The sequence below is a fragment of the Filicampus tigris genome, chromosome 7 (assembly GCF_054856515.1).
Source record: "Filicampus tigris isolate MCC_2025a chromosome 7, RoL_Ftig_1.0, whole genome shotgun sequence".
Lineage (NCBI taxonomy): Eukaryota > Metazoa > Chordata > Actinopteri > Syngnathiformes > Syngnathidae > Filicampus > Filicampus tigris.
The window spans coordinates 11,373,131-11,400,000 of NC_141223.1; the positions used below are offsets into that span (position 1 = coordinate 11,373,131).

At 43.4% G+C, this 26,870-nt stretch overlaps 2 protein-coding genes across 6 annotated transcripts in view; one reads left to right on the plus strand and one right to left on the minus strand.

Moving 5' to 3' along the window:
• Positions 1–1,968: 1,968 nt before the first annotated feature.
• LOC147144782 (olfactory receptor 52L1-like) lies at positions 1,969–4,640 on the minus strand. The gene is made up of 2 exons (XM_086036136.1): positions 3,205–4,640; positions 1,969–2,821 (listed from the first exon to the last, which is right to left on the minus strand). The coding sequence occupies exons 1-2, from the start codon at positions 3,625–3,627 to the stop codon at positions 2,303–2,305; spliced, it is 942 nt and encodes a 313-aa protein (XP_085892262.1). The 5' UTR covers positions 3,628–4,640; the 3' UTR covers positions 1,969–2,302.
• Positions 2,951–26,870, plus strand: part of prdm10 (PR domain containing 10) — a 25,483-nt gene continuing 1,563 nt past the window's right edge. For 2 of the 5 annotated variants that reach the window (XM_086036130.1, XM_086036133.1), the window contains exons 1-21: positions 9,266–9,422; positions 11,623–11,743; positions 12,348–12,521; positions 12,694–12,753; positions 12,836–12,940; positions 13,145–13,322; positions 13,436–13,677; positions 15,731–15,931; positions 16,017–16,089; positions 16,194–16,311; positions 16,414–16,534; positions 17,062–17,313; positions 17,936–18,280; positions 20,195–20,350; positions 22,431–22,610; positions 22,685–22,795; positions 22,993–23,193; positions 24,066–24,209; positions 24,600–24,770; positions 25,345–25,482; positions 26,321–26,561. In XM_086036130.1, the coding sequence (XP_085892256.1) occupies positions 11,672–11,743; positions 12,348–12,521; positions 12,694–12,753; positions 12,836–12,940; positions 13,145–13,322; positions 13,436–13,677; positions 15,731–15,931; positions 16,017–16,089; positions 16,194–16,311; positions 16,414–16,534; positions 17,062–17,313; positions 17,936–18,280; positions 20,195–20,350; positions 22,431–22,610; positions 22,685–22,795; positions 22,993–23,193; positions 24,066–24,209; positions 24,600–24,770; positions 25,345–25,482; positions 26,321–26,561 (3,283 nt within the window). In that variant the 5' untranslated portion in view covers positions 9,266–9,422; positions 11,623–11,671. Of the gene's footprint in view, positions 2,971–9,265; positions 9,423–9,444; positions 10,166–11,622; positions 11,744–12,347; positions 12,522–12,693; positions 12,754–12,835; positions 12,941–13,144; positions 13,323–13,435; positions 13,678–15,730; positions 15,932–16,016; positions 16,090–16,193; positions 16,312–16,413; positions 16,535–17,061; positions 17,314–17,935; positions 18,281–20,194; positions 20,351–22,430; positions 22,611–22,684; positions 22,796–22,992; positions 23,194–24,065; positions 24,210–24,599; positions 24,771–25,344; positions 25,483–26,320; positions 26,619–26,870 lie in introns of those variants that run through there. The other 3 variants (XM_086036132.1, XM_086036135.1, XM_086036131.1) reach the window with 3 other exon arrangements.

The following is a 26,870-nucleotide window of genomic DNA, read 5'->3' on the forward strand; positions in this document are numbered from 1 at the left end:
AATTAAGAATACTGACGAGTGAGCAACTCTCAATTGTTGCACTGAACTGTGTTTTTGCATTTGGTGAGCTCATGGGTTTGTGCTTCACAGAGGCTCTATCATGGTGGCAGGAAGGCAACTCGTGACCAAGCTTTTTTTTTTTCTCCCTTTTCTTCACAGATGTTTTTTAAATTTATTTTCAAATCTCACTTACACCAGGGGCATGTGGACCCTCATTTGAGAGCCATAGTTTTACTTCATGTCTTTGTCTACCTTTTTTTTCCTGCGCTTTAAGTTCAGCTGCCACATCATTTACAAATCAAAGCATTTTCAAATGCTTGTTTGAGGATTTGAAATGTCATCATGCACGTACACAAAGCATGCAAAGGCTCAAAAGAGCATCGCTTCTTTGAGTCTTCTGTGACATGGTGTGTAGGCGCATGGGACAGGAGGAGCTGGCAGCCTAGTACGCACTTGTGTTGGGACATTTGCTGCACCGCCACCGCATCATCGCCATCAGTCGTCTAGCTGCTGCTGCTTACTTGTTTCTAGCTGAGTTGGGCCCAGGGACGAGGCCCCAAATATGAGGCCGCCACTCGCTGCGATGCTGCTTGTCACCGTTGGCCTGTGTCGGACCTGCACGTGTGCAAATTTTGACCTTATTCACTTGGAATGGAAATTGTCCCACAGCGTGCTCGCCTTCATAGTTATGAATATAATTTAGGCACGAACATTTTTCAAAGTTTTTTGAGTCGAGGCACATTTATTTCATTGAAAAAATCCCGCGGCACACCACCAGCTGAAATTGTGAAAAAAGAGCTTATTTTAACAATATAAGTGTTATATTGTTTATAAGCATTTTATAACATTGAAGAATGATGTTATATAGTAATTGAATAAACACAAAGAAAATTTCATTTTATGTTTCATATTGATACTTACTCATTGTGAAACATGGGCCTGTTTGGATAAACATGCTTCACTAATTCGCTTGTCTCTAAACAAAGACAATTAGCTACCTGCTGCTGCTTCTACCTGCGGGTATGGAAGAGTACCACAATGTAGTAACTACATGATTACGCTACCAGGTGCTAGACCGCACAGGCACACAGATAATTTCCCACGGCACACAGAGTTTGAAAAACACTGGGCTAGAACATTAATTCATTATCCTAACCACTTATCCTCACATGGGCGGGCATGCTGGAGCCTATCCCAGCTGTCTTCGGGCTGTAGGCAGGGGACACCCTGAATTGGTTGCCAGCCAATTGCAGGGCACACAGAGACAAACAAACAACCACACTCACAATCACACCTAGGGGCAATTTAGAGTGTCCAATCAACTTACCATGCATGTTTTTGGAATGTGGGAGGAAACCCACGCAGGCACGGGGAGAACATGCAAACACAGGGAGGCCAGAGCTGGGATCGAACCCACGACCTCTGAACTGTGAGGCGGACTAGCTAACCATTCGCCCACCGTGCCGCCCGGGCTGGAACATATTCTTGAAAAAATATATATTTGGGTTGGTTTCCTCTAACAAGCTTCAAATATCACTCAACATGAAATTTCTTGTAATGGTTCATTGTGTAAATAAAATATTCATTATTTTACAATGAAAATAGTGATGTTAGAAGTGAAATAAATTAGGTAGTCAATATTTTGCTTAACGTGTTTGATTTTAATCTGTACAACCTCTGTATGAAAAGGGCTTTATACATTAAGTTTTTGCTCGTGTCAGGCGGGAACCACATCAAGTTCATTTTTTTTCCACAATTGCTCATAATTGACTAATCCAAAGTGTTGAAAGGTTTGAATCAGGTGTGTCAGACAAATTTTTGCCCCGGCCACTTTGTAGTTACGGCTTCCCTCAGAGGGCCGTTATGACGCTGAAACCAAATAAATGTTTAATCGTCCCACCATATTATTACATATACACAATAATATATATTTTTATATAAATATAATGGATTACTTATTCTCAAATCGGAAATCAAGTACAGTTTAATTGTTCAAGTCACCTTAAAAAGTATGACAAAAAAATATTCTAAACTCTCAGTTATGTATTACACATGATGACAATTTCAAATATTGGTACAGATTTTCTCAGCCATCATGGATGTTGACACGCATGATTTGCTTTCCCAAGCTACATAAAATGATGTGGGTGGCTGGATCTGGCCAAGACAAATGAGCTGAAAAGCAGAGCAACCTAAATTATTGTCCCCACCTCATCAAAATTCAGCCGTGATTGGCAAGCGATAGAAGGGACAGATGCAATTGAGAAATGTCATTGAGGCAAAAGTAGCGCTTTGCCGCCAACTAACGGCACCAGCGGACGAGCCACGGCGCCAAATTTCCGAGGACGTGTTGCCGTAGGTGCTGCAGGTTTATGCCGTAGATGAGCGGGTTGAGGAGGGGCGGTGCCACCATGAACAACACGGCCAACGTGTGGCGCACGGCCTTCAGCCGGCCGTCGCCGTAGCGCTCGAACAGAGTGTCAAAGACCAGCGAGCCGGTGAAAACGCTCAGTGTCAGCACGTGTGGCACGCACGTTTGCATGAAGCGCCGGCGGTTGTTGCGCGAACGCAGCGAAGCCCGCACCAGGTGGCCGTACGAGACGCCGATGAGGACGGCCTGCGCCACATGCAGGAACATCAGCATTAAGCCGTAGACGTTGTTGACGGTGGTGTCGGTGCACGACAGCTTGACCAGCGCCCAGTTGGTGCAGAAAAGCCGGTGGATCCGATGGCCGCATAGTGGCAGGCGTGCCGTTAGAGCAACGCCCGCCGCCGTCTCCAGCAGCGGCAACAGCCACGCCAGCAGGAGCAGCCGCCAAATCTTCGAGAAACAATATCAAAGCAACAAGCCCTTGTCACATTTGTGCAACTTATTGGTGGATAACTTCAACTGAAGCTCGGCAGCCAGTCGGCTCAAGAAGCAGACCAATTGAAAGGGCAATTCAAAGGGTCCAAGAGATTTGTTGAGAGGTAAAGTTAAATTGTTTGGATCAATTTCGAATTTAGAACAGATTTCCTGTAGGTAATGTCACGCAAAACAGCCAACCAAAAACTTGTACGAGTTGTAAATGTGCTCGTACTTTTCATAAAGGTGTTGGAACACTGACACCATATCCAACTCGTGAGCTGAAAAGTGTTGTGAGAGCATGCTACTAAGCTGGACATCAATGACACTCTTAAGTAAAAAAACGTCTGAGTACTAACCTTTTGTGTGGTCATAACGGCGCGGTAGGCCAGCGGGTGGCAGATAGCCACGTAGCGGTCGTAGGCCATCACGGTCAGGCTGGCGAACTCACAGAAGACGTAGCAGTAGAGAATCAGGATGTGTGCCAGGCAGCCGGTGTACGACACCACGTGCGCCTCGGCCAGCAGATCGTAAAGCAGCTTGGGGTAGAAGCACGACGCTCCCAGCACGCCGTTGGCGCACAGGTTGCACACCAGCACATAAATGGGCCGATGCAGTGTCTTCTCCGTCGCTACCGTCACCATCATCAACATGTTGATTAGCAGCGTTAGCGTGTACCACGCCAGCGCCAGAGTGAAGTAAATGCACCGCTGGTGGGAACTCAAGCCACTCAGGCCGTCCAGCGCCAACACCGCCGGCGATGACCACGACGCGTTCTCCATTGCTAATTCCGCCTCAACAGAGAGCTGGCGAGCGGGAAGCAACTGCCGAGTTGCACGAGACTACAAAGGTGTCACTGGCTCAGAGAGGAGCCAGAGGAGACACAAATGGGCAAAAGTTAACATGCCCACTCAAAACTAAAACGTTAAAAATGTGTGTTAAATTTGTTGACACTCACACGCACAAAAAAAAAATTAAAAAAAAGATTTCTGTTCAGCCAAAATTAAGTGTAGTCAGACGGCTGTCTTCTCAGGCAAAATACGCTAAAAACGCGGCACTACGGACGCTCAGTTCACAGGACAGGACAACACGCTCAAAACATGCAGAGTCAAAGCGCACCGAAAACATTTAAAAATGGAATGAAAAGCGTGCTTGCATTGAGACTAAAAATCGCTAGACAGTTTGACAGTGTTATAATTTACATGTCACGCTACAAAAGTGCCACTGGCTGAAAAGTTCAAAGATGAGCAACGAGCAAACGTCAACATGCCCGCTCAAAACTTGGTCAAACGCACAAAAAAAAAATTTTTTTTTAAACTTTAAAAGCACCGTTAAGTGGAAACCAAAACACATTATAAGCAAATTTGTATATCAAAAGTGCTTGAAGTCAAAACACAATAAAACATAAAAAAATATTGTTGAAAATCGCATCAAAACATGTTCAAAGATCATTTTTGTTTGGTCAACAAAAGACAATTTTTGTTTGGTCAACATAAACAGAGTCAAAGCATGTTTGTGGTGAGACTAAAAGACACTAAAGATAACTTGCACTTCTGTTTGCCGAAAACATCTTCAAAACTAACCAACAGTGGTCAAAATAGCCATCAAAAAATCATTTGCCTTGAGACAAAAACTGATTACAAATGAGTTTACATTAGTATTCAGTCAAAACGGTCGACTAACACGTTGCGCTGCAACTGCTGGGCTGGGAAAAAATTCAAAGACGAGCCAGAGGAAGCGCAAATGAGCCCACGTCAACATGCCTGGTTAAAACTTGGACAAAACGCACTAAAAACATGAAAAACTCACTTTAAAAGCTTGTTTGTGCCTAGACCAAAACAGGGATCAAAACAAGCCAATTTGCATCTTCACAGTCAAAACATGTTCAGCACTCAGGCAAAAGCGTCAAAACAAGACACTTGCAATGAGAACAAAAACACAAGACAAATTCTCTTCAGTCAACACATGTTAAAAAAGACAAAAGCTCCTTTGCTCTGAGACTAAAACAAGCTAAAAACACGTTTTTGTATTCCTGTTTGGTCAAAACACACCAAGTCAAAATGCTCCCTGTCCCAGTCAAAACTCACAAGATGTACAAAACATGCACAAAAACTGCATTGGGACTGAAAAACGTGTATCAAACAAGTTTGCATTTTTGACTTTTGTTCAAACGCCAGCAAAAACATTCAAGAAGTGCGTCTGATGTCTGATGAAATTCAATGATGAGCCACAACACATTAAAAACAAGGGCACATTTCTGGACAGTCAAATACCACAAAAAGGGTGAGAAACATTTTAAAAAACACACATTTCTCTAAGCGGCTCGGACAAAAATAGCAGTGAGCGAGTGAAAGCATGTAGACATGAGGAGAAACAATCAAAACGGCAAGCTCGTTCGAGTTGACAGGAAAGCAGAAGAAAAACACATGCAAGGTGACAGTGACAGACCCATTCGCCTCGACTAAGATGTGTGGAAAACACGAAGGCGTGCAGATGAGGAAAGTTGAGGAGGCTCTTATTGACCAAAAGGACGCAGGCCGCGCCCCCTCAGCACTCACCGCTTCTTTCTCTTTTTTTGACCGATATCGTCTTGACTTTCATTTTGGACATGGCAGCTTGATTTAGGTGGCTAGCGCCTTTCATACACAATGACCTTGAACTTTTTTAACTTCCAGAATCTTCTTGACCTTGTTTACCATGTTAGTGATATGCCTTCTTTTCGTTGTTTACCTGTCTTAGTTTTTATAGTTTCGCGGTCAAATTCCATCTCAGTTTACGTGGTGATATCTGTATGTTAACATGGCAGGGACGTCATTGTTTGTTGTGCGGTCCTCAGTTATGGTTTCACAAAATAGACTGCATACGTGTCTAGAATTTTGTTCAGCACATTCACAGTGGAAGTGAGAACAAATCTAAATTAAAAAGTAGTGTTGGGAATTGTAACAAATTCGTATATTTTATGTCATGGTGCTTTTAGATATGAAATGATTGAAAAAGACACCAACGGCAGTCTGCAAAGTTGTGTCAGTGACAATCACTCTGATTGGCTGTCAGGAAATGCAAATCAGTCCATGAGATAGATGAATTTGTAGAATGGTATACAATTTATTTCAGTTCTTTAAACCAAGCATTGCTTCCTTGCGGTCATCACCAGACAACTGTCTCACACTTTGACACGGGTGGTGATGAGTTGTGGGTCTATCTTGAACAGTGTGTTGACATATATTGAGGAAAGTTGTGCTCATCAGTTTTCAATCTCCAAGCAAGGTAACCAGAACCATTCTGGTAATCATAAAAATGTTCCTGTGGATTACAGTAAACACATAAAGTTAATATGGAACATTATTTGGAGAACACACAGTTCTTGTGAAGTCCTCACATCCTACAATGGCGGCAGACGAATGTCTTTTTTTTTTTACAATTCCAGCACTCGTCCTGTCCAATACGCACGCTCATTTACAAGGCAACTCGTTTTCAAAAGATTACAATATGTGAAGTACTTACCAAAACAGTGTGATCAATGAAGAAATCAAAATGTCAAAAGTGTCGTTGACTTGACCATGATGCTGCGTGTGTAGACATATGAACGGTATGTCAGTGGCTGTCATGGCCGGCAGTCATACTTCATTAAAGTGTACATCAGGCACCTGTGTATGGGCCTGTAAGGTTGATTTTTGACCCAACATAAAACATTACTGGCATATAACCCAATATATACCGGTAGTTATTTTGAACAAACAATTGGGTTAATTTTTAAGAAATAACCCAGAATTTTGACCCAACACAAACAATCCAAAAATTGGGTTAGTGAAATAAAATAACCCAACTGTTTTTATAGTGTAGGTACTAGGTAATATTTTTAAATCGCTATAATAATAGCTATTAGTTACTACACTTTAAATCAGTAGTTGAGGGTCAGTGTTAGTACAGTATTTCAAAGGCCAACGTTTGTTTTGATTTTTGTCCCCAGATGAGCAAAAATCTTGACGGGCAGCTTTATACACGCGGGACAGAAATACATCAACATGTTTATCCTGACGTCGCTAAACATGTTGACAGACATCAAACGTCAACACAACACGTTCGTCCCTCAGACGCTTATTAGCAATTAGCCACTAAAGCCCAGACGACGACCTCGCGGGACTACCGACCGCCAACATTGGGACGACATGTTTCCGACCCTTGACCCCTGTCGAGCACTCGGGCAGATAAACATTCGAGGCACAGACAGGTTTTCGAGGCGCACTCTTGTACCCATGTTATTACACATACGAGCACATACGCTCAGACGCACATTTTGATACACACAAGGACAGGAAAGGATGGTTCGAAGATACCCTTTAGGCCAGACTTCCTAGCGGTTGTCGAGACGCACTCGAGGACCAACGATCGGATTGAGCCAATAAACACGCCAATGTTCTGTATGTGTTGATAAAGTAACCATGGCAACCATCAGACATTGTCCTCCCATGACGCTTCAATTCTGGTTGGACTCTTGGTGCTTTGATCTTCCCCGGTGTCCAATTGGATGAAGCTCCTCTGCCTGGGGACTCATTAGCCACCAAGTCAAAGTTGACAGGACAACATCATCACTGGACACAGATGGGTAAACAAATCATTAAGCCAAGTCACCAGGGACGGACGAACAGATAGACGGATGCGGCCTCTTGTTGTTGAAGTCAAATACAAATGGGAAAATAAAAATAATTGTCCAGTTTCAGGTTGGAAAAGTTTTTCCAATATTGGGGAGGACAGAGCTTGAGAACATTGGAAACCCTTTATTGAAAAAAAACCCAAAACAAACCCAAAAAAGTGTGTGGTCAATGCCGCACCCCTCCAGAATGACTGATGACATCAATGCAGGGGGCGTGGTAACCAGCTCAGTCACAGTGGCGGGACAAAACATATCTTTCAAAACTACAGATATTGTACACAAATTAAAAGTGGTAACTAAATTGGTGGTTAAACTCGAGGAAATAGGTGAAGTATTTTCCAATTTTTATGAATCGCTCTATCAAAATACAGATACCTGTTCTGATGACTCTAAAATAGCACTTTTCTTTTACAGGGTATTAATGTAACTGAGTGGCTCCATCTTGGTCAGAAGCTACGATAGTTGTACTATACAGAGATGGCAAGGATCTTACTAACTGTGGCTCATACAGGCCTTTATCTATGCTGAATGGGGATGTTCGTATTTGGACAGCCGTTTTGACACAATGGTTAAGCAATACTGTATAATACTGTATAATATATACATACATATATCCAATACAATACATACATACATATATATATATATATATATATATATATATATATAGAAAAAAATAAAAAATAAAAAAAATATATATATATATATATATTATTCAGAGAGATTATTCACCCGGATCAGACTGGATTTATCATAGGGAGACACTACCGTAATAATTTGAGGCGGTTACTTAATGTGTTACCGTATCAAAAAGTAAAATTATGACAACAGGGTTGTCATTGGATGCCCGTAATGCATTTGACCGAGTATGATGCACTGTACCAAATTGACTGTAGAATTTACAGTAACTAACAAAACAAGTTGCCAGTTAAGTATTGTAAAATTGCAGTTAAATACTGTATAAATATTTTACAACATATTACTGTTAATGTTTTACAAGTGTTTACTGTATATGAATTACAATTACTTACTGTATTCTTATTTTTAGAAAACAGCAATTCATTGTAATCTAGGATACAACTTTTTCTTCTATTCTAATAAATTACCTGGCAACTAAAGTTGTAAATGAAAAAATGAAATGAAAAAACAAGAAGATATTGTAATTTTTTTACTGTAGAAATTACTGAAATTTGTTACAGTGCAGCCAAATACAAAAACCGTTGGCCTAATAGCATAATGTGTCAGTATTTTTGTTATTATATATTCTAAAGGCAATCATAATAATAGTGATAACAGTTATTATATTATAAACTAATATAACTAACTAAATCTTGAAACAGCAAGGAAGAGGTATCTCTGCCACAGTAACTCGGGTAAATGGGAAACTATGCACGGTCAATCAGTATGACAACATTCCAATTATGTTCTCCGCATTGATTATTAATGTATATGAATACAATTCTAAAGTGAAAAACATCTCGTTATTTTTTGACAGTGGTTAAATTTAAGCATTGGGATAACTATAAGCGCTTTGGATAATGGCTGGATGGTTATATTAATTTACTAACTCTGAAATCATAGTTGGTGAGGATTTCAATTCAATCCTGCTGTCGGGGGTGGATAAAAGAGACACGTGGATTTTGATTGGATAACGGCCGTCTTTAACATTTGATTGGCTGCGATTAAAGAACGGAAATGCCATCATCTATTTAAAAACTGCTAAATGTTTTATTGAAAAATAAAGGAATAATAACATTAAAACAACATAATCAACAGCAACAATATGCTGTTTAAGTAAATCGTGCTGTGGTCACGGTTGTTCATGGGTAAATTCCCACCAATCAGAGGGTAAAGAGCCGTCCGTTGCCGGGCAGATTATGTTAATAAATGCAATACGACCATCGCTGCAGCTACCATTGTGAGGTAGGAACATCTTGATTTTTTTTCATAAAACGCATTAAAACCAGGAATTTCCTCCACCCAGTAGCGCCGCGCGAGTCTCAAATAGTATTCCTGTTAACATTAGTCAAATGTTCGTCTGATTTCGGGATCGTAAGCGCCGTTAAAGAAGATTATATTTGTCGCTATCTGGCTCTTCGTCCATGTCTCCCGACGATGGTAGTCCCACCCAAAATGGAGCCCGTCTTCCTTGTTCTACATTCGCCTTGAAGGGCTGGGCTCGACAAACTAGTGTGGGGTACGGGTGGGTGGATTGAAATAAAGCATTTATTTACTGCTGTTTATCACGTTTTGTTAACAATGCCAGAACGTATTCAACTACGCGGCGAACGAGATGTTATTCGTTCCCCTCATGTCGGCCTTCCAGTGGCACTAAAAGGCCGAAATGCTAACACCGAGCGTCCACTTTTCAACTGCGTTCACATTTGTGGTATGGTCCGGTTGGGACCGACAACCTGCGGGGTTAAAGCGGGGGTAAACCTCGTTTATCGATTAAGTTAGTTTGATTGATAAATCAGCCAAATGACGTCGTATTTTCACCGACGCACGGTTGCTATTGCTCCCACGCACGTTTGCATTTCAGCATCGGTTCCCCGACGGCCTCGCCAGCAAACCTTAGCCGACCTTGGTGTGCTTTACCCCCGCTTCGAGTGTGCTGGGTGACCGCTCTGCATGTGCATGATGGAACACGCTGCCGCTTGCTTTTGGTGTGTTGACAACCTGTGGACATTACCAAAATACACATCTTAATTGTCCACTATATTTGTATTCAACGTTTTCTTTAAATATACATTATGTATTCATATTTGAAATAATCATAACCATTTTTATTTTACGACATTCATTTTGGTTGTATATATTTTTAAGATGATGGATGATCACATCTCGGTAGTAAAATACAGTACACTTATCTGAATACTTAATGGCTGCATCTTGACAATCTGATGGGACCTAGAGCAAGAGTTAACCTAACTTTATTCAGCAAAGGCACATCTTCAAAAAGTATTTTTACCCCTTGAACTTGTCCACATTTAAATGTAGGGCCAACCGATTAATTAGCCAGCCGATTTACTTTGCAGTTAGTAGCTGCTCTAAAGGGGAAGTCAACCCAAACATATTTCTTTTCAATATGTTCTATGCAGGCCCACTAGTTGAAACATGCCATTCTGATTAGTATTGCGTTTGTGGAATATGAGTTAAGCAGCCAAATCCACCCATTTTTATCCACCTCAAGGGGCGGCCATTTTGTCACTTCTGTCGACCGCAAATCACATATGCTCAGGGCTCAGGTAAAGACCAAACACAGCTCACCTGTTTTCTGAATTTGAGCCATGATTGGTCATTAGCAACTGTGATGACGGTTTCAGTCGACAGAAGTGACAAAATGGCTGCCCGCTGAGATGGCTACAAACAGGTAGATTAACTCTTATTCCACAAATGCAATATTTATCAGAATGCCTTGGTTCAACTAGTGGGCCTGCATAGAACATATTCTTGCAAAAAATTATGTTTGGGATGACCTCCTATTTAAAATCTGCCAATTTCTGTCACCACATTGACACGTTTCAACATAAGACAACATTCAAACCTCCCCCAACAAATCGGCTGATATTTGATGATTTTTCTCTTTTGTAAGATTAAACAAATGTAAAAGGACAATATATTATATAACAGCCAAATGTTGTGCCTGTAATTCATATCTTTATTGTGTGAAGCATTATGTGACCGAAAATATTTTTTTAATTAATTCTATATATTTTTCAATTAATCGGCAGAATATCGGAATCTTATTATGCCAAAAACAGTAGTGAAATCAGAATTGGCCTCAAAATGTCCATATGGGTCAGGCCCTACTTTAAAGGTAGTGATGTTTCAAGACGTGCCGAGTCTCCCAAGTGTGTGAGTAATGAAGGGGGACAATGCAGGGTGTATCAAGGCTTCCTTCATTTATGGGAGGAGCTAAAAACCGTATACTTGGAGATTTTCACTATTTGAACCCTGAACCTTTTTACTTGAACATGACTCCATTATGAATCACTACGTAGTAGTTTATAGTCTTGTACATTTTGTTTACTTATGAAAACTCAAAAACTTGTAGTTGCACCCGATTTCGTTGTATCTGCACCAATTCATTGACAATAAAGGTGTCCCTGGTCATTTCAAGCAAACTGCGGTGACAGCCGACCACCACGAGGCAGGACACCCGTGTTGCCATGGAAACCAAGCCAGAGCCTGCTACCGTGTGGAGTCAGTCCGTGAACACGGAGTCAGCTGATGGCACACAGGTAGGAAGAATCACGCAAGTTACACAAGTTAAATTAGACATGACCAAATTTACCATGCACACTGTCATTTAAATACTTTGTATTTTGGGATCTTTATGGATAAGTAACCTCCTAATAATAACTTATTAAAATATTGAAACATAAATGTACTCATCATATAGTCACATTCTGCAGTCACATCGGAATGTGGGTAATGATAATTTGGGGTCAGCACGGTGGTTGACTGGTTAGCATGTCCGCCTCACAGTGCACAGGTCGTGGGTTTGACTCTGGTACTGGCCTTCCTGTGTGGAGTTTGCATGTTCTCCCCGTGCCTGCGTGGGTTTTCTCCGGGTACCCCGGTTTCCTCCCACATTCCAATAACATGCATGATAGGTTGATTGGACACGCTAAATTGTCCCTAGGTTTAATTGTGAGTGCAAATGTTTGTTTGTCTGTGTGTGCCCTGCAATTGGCCTATCAATCAATTGAGGGTGTACCCGAAGACAATTGCCCGAAGACAGCTGGGATAGGCTCCAGCCCACCCGCGACCCTTGTGAGGATAAGCTGCTTGGATAATGGTTGGATGGATATCGTATGGTGATTGTTGTGGTTTATGTTGCAGGTTCATTTTGAAGGTGGCACGGTGGCCCAGATAGTGTACAGTGGAGAAGGTGGCGATCAGGCGGAGCGTGGGCAGCAGCAGCAGGTGGTCTACACGGCCGACGGCAGCTCGTACACCTCAGTAGAGTCGGCCGAGCACACCCTGGTCTACATTCACCCTGCGGATGGAACCCAGGTAAGGATGGGCTTGTTTTAAAAAATAGGTACTTTTTTATTTAGGGTCGTTTCAGCTAAATCAGTGGGTCTCAAACTAGAGTCCTCAAACTGCAAACTAGTTTTTTCTTTAAATCATTCTGTCGTAGTAGAAAACATGCATTGAAGTATGTGACTGCTGACTTTCATTCCAGGCCGTGTTTGCGGATCAACCTCAAGTGGCGTACATCCAGCAGGACGGCACGACTCAGCAGGTGCGTGCGGGTGAAGTATCACTTTTTATTTATTTTTTTTAGTTGAAGCACAATCTTAATGCAGAACTATGTCCCTCCCAAGGTGGCGGTGTTGCTGCCAAGCGGGCAGAACATGAATGCTGCCAGTCTGCACGTCCTTAGCAATGTGGCCGATGCACCGCAGGCCACCCTGGAACCGGCTTCCCAGGTGAGGGCTCACATTTTGTGTCGAAATGTTCCTTTTTAATTTTTTTTTTTTTTTTAAATCACTGAGATGCACAAAAACAACGCTGCGTCCTAATGCACTGTATCAAATATAATGACATTCTAAATTAGTGACTGACAGTGAGTGATATAAATTCTAAATGTCCGTCTTGACCAACAACATTTTGGATTTGGGCTTGTCACACAGGAGCAACTGTCCGTGTCCAATTCGCTAGCCTCCGTGGCTGACATGGCGGACCCCCCATCCAACCCGCTCGGGGCCATGGACACCACGGACGACTCCGATGAAGACAACGATGATGAGGACGAGGATTCGGACATAGACGACTGGGAGCCTCGCCAGCGCTTCAACCCTCACAACCTCTGTGCGTTCTGGCATCTATATTTTCAATATGACCACTCATGTTACAGTTAAAGGAAGGGGGCCGTGCCACGAATAGTAAAACAAAAAATGTGTGTAATTGATGCCCCCCCCAAGGGTGCGAGGAGTGCAACAACAGTAACCCCTCGGAGTGTCTGAACCACGGGCCCGTGCACCCTATCCCCAACCGACCGGTGATGTCCAGGGCCCGCGCCAGTCTCCCTCTGGTTCTCTACATTGACCGCTTCCTGGGTGGCGTCTTCTCCAAGAGACGCATCCCTAAGCGCACCCAGTTTGGCCCCGTGGATGGACCCCTGGTAGCCGAGAGCGAGCTGCAGGACAACTACATTCACCTGAAAGTGAGCCCAAACATCCCGAGACAGTTTTTCCATAATGAACATTTCCGCCATGGAAACGATTGCCGTCATTACATATTTATTTAAATTGGTATTTTCTAACGGTCCACTGATAGTGTAGTGGTACACACGCCTGAGTTGTGTGCGGGCAGCGTGGGATCGATTCCCGCTCAGTGACAGTGTCTATGTGTGCCCTGCGACTGGCTGGCGACCAGTTCGGGGTGTAATCTGCCTTCGCCCATTGACGGCTGGGATAGGCTCCAGCAATTCCCCGCGACCCTGTATAGGATAAGCGGTTTGGAAGATGACATGACATGACATGGTATTTTCTAACCTTTATTGAGCCAGGGTACATACTAGATCTCGTGGCAGATCAACAAACGAAAATGTTAAAAAAAACAGTCTTCTGTACACATAAGCAGAGCTGGGCACTTGACCCTTTTTTGCCGGTTCGGCTGCGACCCCCCGCCCTTATTCATAAAAATGATCACTTCCGCCCTCCGGCCCCCCCAATAAAAAAGTGTCCGTGATTGCCGCCGCCGCGGGAGAGATGCTAACAGCAGAAGCTTTTTAAGGATCATTAGCTGGCTAATTTACTATTCGAACCCGCTGTGGACATGCTTCAAAATGCGCCACTAGTACTTTACTACTTACCCAACTGCGTGTGCTTACTTCCATTGCGAGCCCCGGGGTTGGTTTTGTCGTATTGTATAATTATTTGGGTCCAACAGACGGCCAGAAGTCGTATTCAACAAGTTGTTTATTTTCCCCACTTCCCTCCGTTCACGGCCTTCAAAATAAAAGCATACCAGCAAACCACTATACACAGCAGGTTTGCTACGGCGTATTTTCGGAAGTAGAAGACGCCAGAAGAAGTGCATGAACTTCACCTTGATGTGTCAGCGTCATACTTGAGTGCTGCGCGCAGCTTAATATACTCCCGGACACAAGTTGTTTTGAAACAGTTGCGCTCCAAGTCGGGGGTCGTCACTTCAAAAAGACAGCGAGAACAATGGATATTGTACCTTCTACAACCATAAAGGGACCGAGATGACTAGACGATTCATTTAATTTTATTGCCAAACCTTCTCTCTTTTCTCCATGTGGGAAACTGTATGTCATCACAAAATGTGACATAACGGACCGATCAAAGCAGCAACAATTCCTGATGGGTGCGTGGCATGTGTTGCAGACCTGTCGCCAACAGCACAGTGCGTCGGTCACATGGATCAATGCGGCAGTTGTCGCTCGTGCCAACGCGGGAGTAGAAAGAAGCCTAAAAAGAAGCCTTTCACTAAGTAGGCTGAGTTGAAATTTGGCCGCCTCGCGACCAAGTCAAACGCATGAGGGCCGATTCGTTGGCCGGACTAGAATCCTCGCCCGGCCATGCTTAGTCCAGCCATTTTTAAAAAATTGTCACCCCCAGCCCCAAAAATGGGTATCCGGCCGGGCCAGCTCTGCACATACGTATATAACTTCTATCTAGTGGAAGAGCGTTTCATTGTACAGCCCGTCTTGACACATGGCTGGAATGGATAGATGACACATTATTTGTAGTTACTAAATGTCAAGGAAAAATGTAACCTTTCAGGCACTTAAAGCACTTTGAGAATAGTTAGAGGTACAATTTAGTAAAAAAGGACTTGAGAAAAGATGGTTGTAATTAACTTAGAATACATTTTAAAAGTGCAAAGGCGTATACTTTTATAACACTAACTAATACATTTCAGAACAATTAACTCATTCATTGCCCGACATTTTCCGACCCTCTATTACCCTAACATTTGAAAAAATCTAAATGAGTTTTTGGGATTGAATGGCTGCACTGTGAAAGGCCAAATAAATTAATCAATGGCACTGAATGAGTTAAGTGAAATTGCATAACATTCCCGCAACACACTGTATGGAATCATTGTTTTGAGTAACAATTGAGAAGTTAACCGCAGTTCTAAGTAAAATGCAAAACCAAAACATTCAGTTTTTTAGAATTGTAAAAGCCGTTAGCTGCTGTTAAGTTGCAGCATTTAGTCACTGAGCCTTTCCGTTGCGGCCACAGCTTTGCGTGCTGGACGCGGAGAAAAACGGCGAGAAGTCCGAGGACACGTGGCTGGACCTGTCTGACGAGGACAGCTGCAACTGGATGATGTTCGTGCGGCCTGCCCAGAACCACTTGGAGCAGAACCTGGTGGCGTACCAGTATGGTGCCGACATCTTCTACACCACCATAAAGAACATCGAGCCCAAGCAAGAGCTCAAGGTCCACGCTGTGTGATATCCTGGCTGAAGTCACCTTCAGTGCAGATATTTTCAACTTTACTTACATTTTTGTGATCCTTTTGCAGGTGTGGTACGCAGCCTCATATGCAGAATTTGTCAATCAGAAGCTCCACAGTGTCACAGAAGAAGAGAGAAAAGGTGATCATCATCTTGCGCGGATTTTCACTAACAAGCTTCCTACCACTTTCCAGACATGTATCCGTGTAGCGCAGTGCTCTTTGTTCATTCTGTGCTTCCTTCAGTTCTGCGGGAGCAGGAGAAGAACTGGCCATGCTATGAGTGCAGCCGGCGCTTCGTGAGCTCTGAACAGCTCCAGCAGCATCTCAACATGCATGACAACATGATCTACTCTGTTAGCAGGTACTGTTCTCCTTCATTTTGCGTCCCTTTGACTTTTAATCACAAATATCACGTCTGCTTTTTTGGCGGGGGTGGCTCTTCCTTGTCGTTCTCCTCCTCTAGGCCCAGAGGGCGTGGTCGAGCCAGGGGCAGGAAGCGATTTGGGACGGGGAGGAGGCCAGGGCGACCGCCGAAATTCATACGTTTGGATGCACCGGTTGAAGATGACACGGACAAGATGAGGGTAAGTACCTAGTGTTTCAGTACCAACAGACATATGTCGATAGTCCTACTAAAAATATATCGTCGGCATCGAGCCAAAAACTCATAGGTCACATTTTGGTGAATTTCATATTTATTCAAAAATGTATACTATTGGTCAGTCTACACGTGTGGGTGTTATTTTTACACATTACTGACAAATCTAAAGTGTTGAAAATGGCTTGCTCTCTTTCACTATGCAAAACAAAACGGTTGAGCACACTTGCCATTTTCTCCTGAAAAGTGACCATTTTGGAGGTACATGGTTTTGGCCCGACGCCAGCGATACATGACATACAGTGGTGCCTTGAAATAGGAGTCAAAGTAGTTTAGTTTTATAAAAGTAAACTGAAATTTCAGTCGTTTAAAAAAAAAAGAAAACACTTGTTTTTATTTTGTCGTTTTTTACGTTTGTTACTTTGTTAGTTTTTCTAACTATAATAACGTTGACATTCCACCTCCATGTTTAGTTTGACTTTTGAAGCATGTTTTCCCTCTTCATTCTGTCAGGAGATGCTGGAGCTGGCCGAGGCGCAACCGCTCGACGAGCCAACGCAGGCGGCTCACAACGGCGTGGAGATGACCGTGTCTGAGCCGGACACCGCGCCAGATGGCCAAACACTATCGCCGGCGGTGGAAACCTCTGACGCCCAGCCTCCCGACGCGGATGTGCCGCTCCCGACCAAGGAGGATCGCGCGCAGAATGACCAGTCAGATGCCCAGCTCGCATCTCCGGACGTGCGACGCTTAAAAAAGATGCGGGTGGGACACAAACACGTATTTTGTGTGTTTTAGTGTGCATTTGCTTTTCAACACTGTGTTTCTCTTCTTAATGCGGGCCTTTTTCAAAGACGGATGTACAGGTACGTGGGACACTCACAACTGCATTTTATCCAATCAGAAGGCTGAAAAAGCTGTTGACTTGCTCATCTCCTTGCCTCAGAATCTTTACATAATAGATGTACTGTACATTCACGTGTATATTAAAATTGGCGCTCACCAAATATTTTTTTTTTTAACGGTATGTTGCACTCACATTTGCCATTGCACCCAATAAACTCAGCAAATGTGAGGAGGTGGGGTTAAATATACATGACAATTTTTAATTGTTTTTCCTGGCTCAGATTGAGGCAGAGGTGGTATCATCCTGACCATGCGCCATGACGTGCGTGTATTCTATAAATTCAACTGATGAACTTTCTTTTATCGGATAATGGTAATAATGTATATGCCATTTATGCCATCTATTAACTAGAATATATAAATCTGAGTTTAAATGAGATAAAAATATATTTGAAAAGAAATTGTCATGTATTCATATTTTAAGAAATTTTAAAACAAAGGAAAAATAACCTCAACAGCTTTCCTACATGTGTATTTTCAGAATGCAGCCATGCAGCATCACTTCATCCGGAAGAGTTTCCGTCCCTTCAAATGCAAACACTGCGACAAGGCCTTCCGCGACAAGGACAAGCTGGAGCAGCACCTGCGCGTGCACGGCCGCGACACCTTCGTCTTCCCGTGCCACCTTTGCAGCAAAACCTTCATGACTGACACGGCACTGGATGACCACCTGCTGGTGCACACCGAAAACCGCTCGTACGCATGTCTGCTGTGCTCTGAGACCTTCGACAGACTCGATGCGCTCAGGGACCACATCGAGATGCACGCCGTCGACGGCACCTTCACCTGCCCGTCCTGCAAGAAGACCTTTCCTGATTTCATCCAGGTTGGTATTCCAACGCATGAGACCTCGATGTATATATCGCGAGACTTCGGCTCAGTGAGCGTTTACAAGGTGTGACACAATAGTTGCAAGATTGGTCTTACAAAAGATCTATTTCAAACCCAAACTAGTTTTCCCCTTCATTGTGGGCTGGACAATCAACTGGCACATCTACAAGAAGACTCTATGGCATTTACTTTGTACAGTACACAAGAAGAGTCACATTTATTTATATTGCCTTTTGTCTCAAAGGGTTTCACAGGTCTACAGGGGAGGAGTGGAGAAAAGCGGCAGTAAAACAGGCCAAAATCCAAATGTTAGGATGAGGCAGGACAAGAGACTAGTTGAAACTTAAGTGTGGTTTCACCAAATGCAAGAGTGTAGAAATAAGTCCCAACTTACTTACTAGTGTCCGTCCATCCATCCATCCATTCTCTGCCACTTATCTGACATCTGATCGCGGGGGGCAGCAGCTTAAACAGGGAAGCACAGACTTCCCTCTTCCAAGCAACATCGGCCAGCTCCTCCTGAGGGATCCGATCCCAAGGCATTCTCAAGCTAGCTGGGAGACATAGTCTCTCCAGCGTGTCCCGGTTCGTCCTCGGGGTCTCCGCCCTGTTGGACATGCCCAGAACAACTCACCAGCGAGGCATCCAGGTGGCATCCAGACAAGATTCCTGAGCCATCTCATCTGATGGACTCTGAGCCCCTCCCAGATGACCGAGCTTCTCACCTTATCTCTAAGGGAGAGCCTGGACACCCTGCGGAGGAAACTCACTTTGGCCGCTTGTATCCGGGATCTTCATTCTTTCGGTCATGAGTCATGACCATAGGTGAGGGTAGGAATGTAAATAGACCGGTAAATCGAGAGTTTTGCCTTCCAGCTCAGCTTCCGGTGGAGGTAGGCTACCCTCTCGTCCACCGGAGTGAACCTCAATGTAACGGGGCTAAGCCGGGGGGCAACAAGTATGCCCATACCTGCTCTGCATCTCTCACCATGGGCAAGTCCAGAGTGGAAAATAGTCCAACCCCTCTCGAAAGGAATGGTACCACCAGAGCCCAAGCTGTGTGTGGAGGCAAGTCCGACTATATCTCGTCAGAGTTTCTCTGCGTTTTGTCTTCTCTTCCACGTCCCTACAGCCACCTTCTGTAGCTGGGGATCGGACCGGCAGGGTCCCCGCCTCTGGCCTCTCCCACAAGTGCTGAGCCCATGGGAAGGAGGGACCCACATTGTTGTTTTGGGCTGAGCCCGGCCGGGCCCCACAGGTGCAGGCCCGGCCACCAGATTCTCACTTTCGAGCCCCACCTCTAGGCCTGACTCCAGAGGGGAGGCCCCAGTAACCCGCGTCCGGGCAAGGGAAAACTGGATCCCCTATTATTATTCATCATAAGGGGTCTCTAATCCGTCTTTGGTCTGGTCTCTCAGCTTGGACCTGTTTGTCATGCATGACCATGCCGGGGTCATAAAGCCCCAGACAACTTAGCTCCCAGGATCAATTTGACACTCAAACCCCTCCACAACGATAAGGTGACTGCTCATGGAGGGGACTTATTAATACTTTGATTTTATTATTTCTATTGAAATATTATTATTTCTCTGAAACAATTATACGATTAAATGAATACAATATTTCTTATTTCCATGAAAATAATTAAATCAATTATTATTGAATAATCTCATTTAGCTCATAAATTATGAATGAGATAAATTGATTTTAAAGATGAATAACTACATTTTAACTAACCTGTTAAAAACCTGGTACCGTGGTGCAATAAATGTTGCTGGACTCTTGATAATGTAAACACTCGGTGGGCTTGATTAGTCTGGTTCAATCGTGGAATTAATGTAACTTTTAAGTCAAGGTACTACTGTAATTTGCACCGTGTCTTATTTTGAGGGCTTTCATTTTCCACCAGGTGAAGAAGCACATCCGCTGCTTCCATTCCGAGAAGATCTTCCAGTGCCACAACTGTGACAAGGCCTTCAGCCGGCCGGACAAGCTTCGCCTGCACATGCTGCGCCATTCTGATCGCAGGGACTTCCTGTGCTCCACCTGCGGCAAGCAGTTCAAGGTGAGGCCGCAGTCCAGGATGTTTGAATACTTAGTTGCAGCATACATCTTACATCATGGATTCTCAAACTGCAATCTGCAGTAGATTGTTTGTCTGTAAAATAATTTGCAACAAATTATTGTTGCATCATTTAAAAAAAAAAAAGGGCATGTTATATGCGAAGGTTAACGAAACTAAAATTGAAGAAACATTTTCCCAAATGAAATAAAATAAAAAAGTGTTAAAAAAAATACATACGGTAACTCATGAAGATAAAAAGGTAAAAAAAAAAAAAAGAAAAGATAAAACTAACTAAAATAAACGATAGTGAAAATCTCTTTCACTGCCGAACATTCGTTTGGGAATTGTAGTTTTATTACATAACTTATTGACAAATGCAACAAATACCGTAATTTCAGGACTATAAGCCGCTACTTTTTTCCTAGGTTTTGAACCATGCGGCTTATATAAAGATGCAGCTATTCTGTGGATTTTTCTTCCACAGCTAGGAGCCCTCTAACCGCAATTAAAATAACAATACAATAAATACAATAGCCATTAACAGGATGTGACTGCAGGTGGAGGAGTCCAACAGGCGAGGGCGCTATGCTCTCAGTTATGAATTATATGTTATGCGGAAAGAGAACAATAAAAAGTTAGACGTTATTAACTGACAAACTGGAGTGGCAGCGGGCAGTGAAATGAAGATAAATAATTTATTTTCTCTTGGTTCTGTACCGTTTCACTCAGCAAAGTTTCTGCTGTGTTAAAAGGTACCGTTAGGAAAGAATCTGTTCATCTACATACATGTACATTTACAGTATAAATCATTCCGTAAATGCGGTAAATATTTAATTTTTCAACATAAATAGGTGCGGCTTATATGAAGGTATAATATAGTTATAATATAAGAAAAAATATCAAACATATCAAACAAAAACATCCGAGCCGGTTGGTTCTGGCACTCACCAGCTTGGCCAGTAAACCGCGCGGGTGCATCCAGAACAGGTGCGCCACCCCAAACGGTAGCATAGCGGCGTCCCGGCAAGGCCGACTCGCCATCACGACCAGTGTCCGCGCGGCCGGAACGGGTAGCCCCACCTGGTCCGAACCATACCACTTGCTGAGCCGCAGGACTTCCGTGGCCGTTCCAATCATTTTTCTTTGGTTGAAGTTGAATTTTTGGACTTGACTTTTTCTTCCTCTTCCTGGCTTCACGTGCCGTCACTCTCCTGCTCCAAGACGTTTTTCATTCAGCGCTGAGCGACCACGGTCAACACCCGAAAGTGCAGCTTGCAATTTCCTAAAGTGCATACAGTTTGTGCATAATTCAATTGGGAATCAACCAGAGCCTTGCAAGTCAGCTAACCTTAACTTGGTACGCCAGCTCACCTTGCATCACACGCGCGCGCACACACAGGCACACCCACACACACGCACACCCCCACCCCCACACACACACACACACACACATCACTTGGTCCCCAATGTCCCTTACCTCCAAATCTTTTGATATTAGTTTTCTTCTTCAATTATTTAGGCTTGCCTTAGCGTAGGATTTCTTTATTATGTTTCTGTGTCTGTTTCTGACCATTGTAGTATGTCTTGTACAGATTTCAATAGCTGTAGAAAATAAATCATTGTCAGAAATCTAGTGTGCATTGTGTGTGTTTGAATCAAAGTGTCAATCACTAATCTGGTATATTGCATTTACATAATTTTAATGTAGCTCCTTCCTATATTAAGACTGAATTCCGAAGACTTTTTCGTCCGTTTTTGTCCCCAAAAATTAATCAGGCGAGGTGCCCCTAGCGGTGATCCACACTGTTCTCGACGCCGTTTGGCTGACTCCGACCGACCGGGACCATGTGGGTCGATTAAATATGCAGGGCAGAATGTGGTGATGGTTAGACGATGCCCACCTCTGATTTTGAACTTTTTTTTTTTTTTTTTTTTTTTTTTCACTATAAGCAACTTTTTAAATTCCTATGACATTTCGGGTTCCACATGGTAGTTATGTCTAATTGTCATTAGGATTGTGGGGTCCTTGAAAAAAGTTTGAGAGCCCCTCTTTTACATGAAACATTGTATGTTTTTCCAGAGGAAAGATAAGCTGCGGGAGCATATGCAGCGAATGCACAATCCCGAACGGGAGGCCAAGAAGGCCGAGCGCATTCAGCGCTCCAAAAGCCACAAAATGAAGACGCCCACTACCGACTTCGAGAGCTTTATGTTCAAATGCAGGCTGTGCATGATGGGATTCCGCCGCAGAGGAATGCTGGTGAGCCTGAAACGTTCGCCATCACGTGTAATGATATGAGAGCCAGCATAAATATGTATTATTTGTTGTCGCAGGTAAATCATTTGTCCAAGCGGCACCCTGAGATGCGTGTTAACGACGTGCCCGAGTTGACGCTGCCCATCATCAAGCCCAACAGGGACTACTTCTGCCAGTATTGTGACAAGGTGGCCGCACTCTCACACTTCCTTCCATCCGTTTTTTTTATTGCGCTTCTCCTCACAAGCTTTACGGTAAACTAGAACCTTAAGACACATTACGGTGGCACTGATACGCTGGAATGGCCCCAAAGCTCTCTGCCAATGTTTTTCTAAATGTCCTATATAAATAAAATGATCATTGTTAATTATCATCTTGTCCGCAGGTGTACAAGAGCGCCAGCAAGAGGAAGTCGCATATACTGAAAAACCACCCGGGGGCGGAGTTGCCGCCCAGCATCCGCAAACTGCGTCCGGCCGCTCCTGGTGAGCCCGACCCCATGCTGACCACGCACACACAGCTGGCCGGCACTATTGCCTTTGCTCCCGTCTGCTGCCCGCACTGTGCCAAGCAGTACAGCAGCAAGGTGAGTGAGTGTGAGGCAGGACCGGAGGATCCAAGTCATACTTTATTCGTTGTCATTTCACCTACTCGTGTCACATTCACGTTGTGAAGTCCAGTATGCTGCCCTTGCTTCAAGGCAGGAAGCCCCTACCGTCGTGCCACGGGAAATGATCCAATTTTACTTAATTGCTTTGAAAATGATGAAAATGCAACTTATAGTTCCAAGCAAAATGGTTTGTCTCATGCAAGGAGCCACCCTCCTTTATTTTATTCACAATTCATTTCTGTGTGCTGCTCTTCCTGGTGCGCCCACCTTGGCCACCGGGAGGCAGTAATGTTTCATACAGACACAAACAAAGAAGAATAGACTTTTTCTTCTTTTACTACCCAGTAAGTTTCTGTAATATTAATCATTTTTCATTAAGATTAAGGATTAAGAATAAATGACAGTGATGATTCTTATATTGTCTGTCTGCATTTCAGTTCAAATGTCCATTGCTGAAAGGTTTGTAATACAGCGACTAATGATGCAAACTAGCATCTCATTGGAATTTCCCATAAAATTTTAGCATTAAGCCTCTGGGCCGTTCTTAAGAAACACACACAACGCATGATTCGCTGTGTTTTATGTTTTGTATTTTTGACAGTAAACTTGATGATGTGGCATCATTGCCGCTTTATGTCTTTTTTGATGACTTATTAACCATTTGACAAATGCTGCTTGTAAATTGAGTTGAATTGCGTTTACTGCCACCTCACAAGTTTGAGCTCGCAAGTCAAAGCAGAAAGTCCACCGAATAGCAGCTCGTACTGTATGTTGAAAAACTCTTAAGTCAGGTCACTCGTATCTCAAGGCACACCTGTATATTTATTTTGCGTGTGTGTGTGTCTCAGACTAAGATGGTGCAGCACATCCGGAAGAAGCATCCAGAGTTTGCTCAGCTCGCCAACACCATCCAAGCTCCACTGGCGACGGCCGTCATCAGCAGCACGCCTGCTGTCATCAGCACGGACGGCGCCACCGCCGAGGCTGTCGTGGTAAGTGACCGACACGCATTGTCGGCGAATGCAATTTTCAAATCACACAGGCTGCAATTTAGTTGGGGGGGGGGCGGTAACAAGAACAACTCTGCTTCATTTCGGTCGGTTGGTAGGCTTTATCTTTTTTAATATATTTTGTTTTGTTGTAGTTGTGTTTATGTTTACATATCATGTGTGTGTGCTACCTGAGAAGAGGACCTTCAAAACAATTTTGCATATTGAATCGCACTATTGAAGGGGAAAAAAATGCAATCCCATTATTTTTTGCAATCGTTCGGCCCTAAGTTACAATGACTTTAAACACAACAAAATTTGTGTTGAGGTTAGTGAGGAAAGTGTGTCTAAATACCGCATAAACTAACTGCTTGCTAACTTTTTTGTCCACAGACCACTGACCTATTAACACAGGCCATGACGGAGCTCTCCCAGACGCTGACTACTGACTACAGAACACCGCAGGGAGACTACCAGAGGATCCAGTACATCCCTGTGTCCCAGGCGGGAAGCACCTTGTCCCAGCCGCAACACATTCAGCTGCAGGTGGTCCAGGTGGCGCCGGTAAGAATGATGGTTTTTGTGTATTTTTGTAGCGTTGTATGTCAGGGAAGAGCCATGTTTAGCCAAGTGGGAGTTTCAAAGTTTAGTGAATGGAAATTGATTTTACACTTTTGTTTTGTTCAGAAAGAAGTTAAAAATAAAGTTGAATTTCTTGTCAATTATTTCAAACGTAATATTTTACGGGGTTCAAAGGAGACATTCTGCACTTTCTTCACAAATGAAACTTTTTTTTTTCCCAAAGTGTCTTGGTAAAAAGTCTCTAGAAGTCTCTCGTCAAAATAAACAAAGGTTCAATAATTACAGGAATTTAATATCCACATCACACTGATTCAAATCACAGTTCTGTCTCACAAATATACTATATACAGCCTACTTTTCAGAAATAGGCTGATTACAAAGGATTTACTTTGCTGTTTAATTTCACACTTGATGGCCAAGCAGGCACACCAGAGACACAAGAATGAATATCCAAGCATAGTCATTTTATTATTTTTTTCAGATATACTATCCCTTCTTTAAATCCTCGAGCAACTACTGATCGGACCTCTTGGTCATCATATTTGTGTTTCCCCAGGCTTCCTCCCCGCACTCGCAGCAGCAGACAGTGGATGTGAGCCAACTGCATGACCCGCAGGGCTACAGCCAGCACTCCATCCAGGTGCAGCACATTCAGGTCACTGAGCCCCCGGCCTCTGGTCAAGTTGTCTCCCAGGTATAAGCTCTTATCTTTGAGCTAACTTCACTGCAATATTATTTATCGCGATGTCTTAACCCATTAAGGACGGGAGCGCATAACTGTGTTTCTACCACTAAAGCCGGGAGCTTTAGTCAACGTCTTTGTAAGAGAATACAGCATGATAATTACCACTCGATTATTTTTGGGTTGATCCCATCCTCCTCAAAGTTGCTTTGTCTCAGTAAAAACGATACAGACCCCCTCAGGGCATGAAGTCTCAGTCAACTACTGTACTTGTAAGTCAATCTTTCATCTAAAGAGTTGTGAACATTTTTTATTAAGGTCGATTTCTTGCCCAGTGCTGCGTTAAATAAAATAACAGCTGGATCAAATCTTGATGTCGTTGCATTATTTTGACTTTTCAATACAATGTTACTCTTCAACCGTATACTTTCAGGGTTAAGTATTGAAACAATACAAATTAGCAGAGCTGGCCATTCCGTCTATGTGACGGACGGTCCGACGAATGATGGGTAAAGTTGTAGTGAAACTAGTGAAAGTTTAGTCAGAATCACCGACGGAAGCCCGTTTAAAATTAGAGGCGGACCTGCCTATAGACGAATACTACTTTTTTCCCCCTGGAAAAAAAAGGCAAATGGTGGAAGGGTACTCACGCTGCTGACAGATGCGGGATGCTCAATTTGTAGTAAAATGCCCAGATTAACCATTTAAAGTCACATTTAAAGTCATGTCAAATGGAGTGAGCACATTCCCATTTTTAAATATGTGCCTTTGCTCAATCAAGGTTGGGAAATACTGCTAGAATAAATGGCTTTCTTGTTTTTGAGCAAGCATCTCTGACTTTCTCTCCCAGGTGACGACGGGTCAGCCACTAAGTCCCAACTCCCAGCAGACCAATCAGGAGCTGAGTCCTGCCCAGCTGACTCCTGTGACACTGACTCAGAACCAAGGTCTTCAGGGCAGTGGTACTCCTCAGCAACAGCAGCAGCAGCAGCAGCAACAACAACTACAACAACAACAACAACAACAACAGCAGCAGCAGGGAGCGGTGCAGCACGCCTACATACCTGGAAATTGGAACTACCGAGGCTACCGTGAGTCCAGCCTGCAGCGCACACACTCATGGCTTCCAGCCATGTGACCAATAATCAGTGAGTTCTTCCAGTAGACCTCAGTGTTGCCTCGCTTGTTTCAGTACAACATGGCAAGCGTGTAATTTTAAATTCTTATTTGCCTGTTATCTGCAACAACAAAAAACCATTGCTTCAAAATTCCCGATATAACGGGGTGCAAAGAATGAACTGCGATATAGCGAGGGAAGCCTATAGATGTATTTCTATTTGAGCATTTACTTTTCTGATGACTCATTGTGCTACTTTTGCTCCCTATGTTTGAAAAGAAAG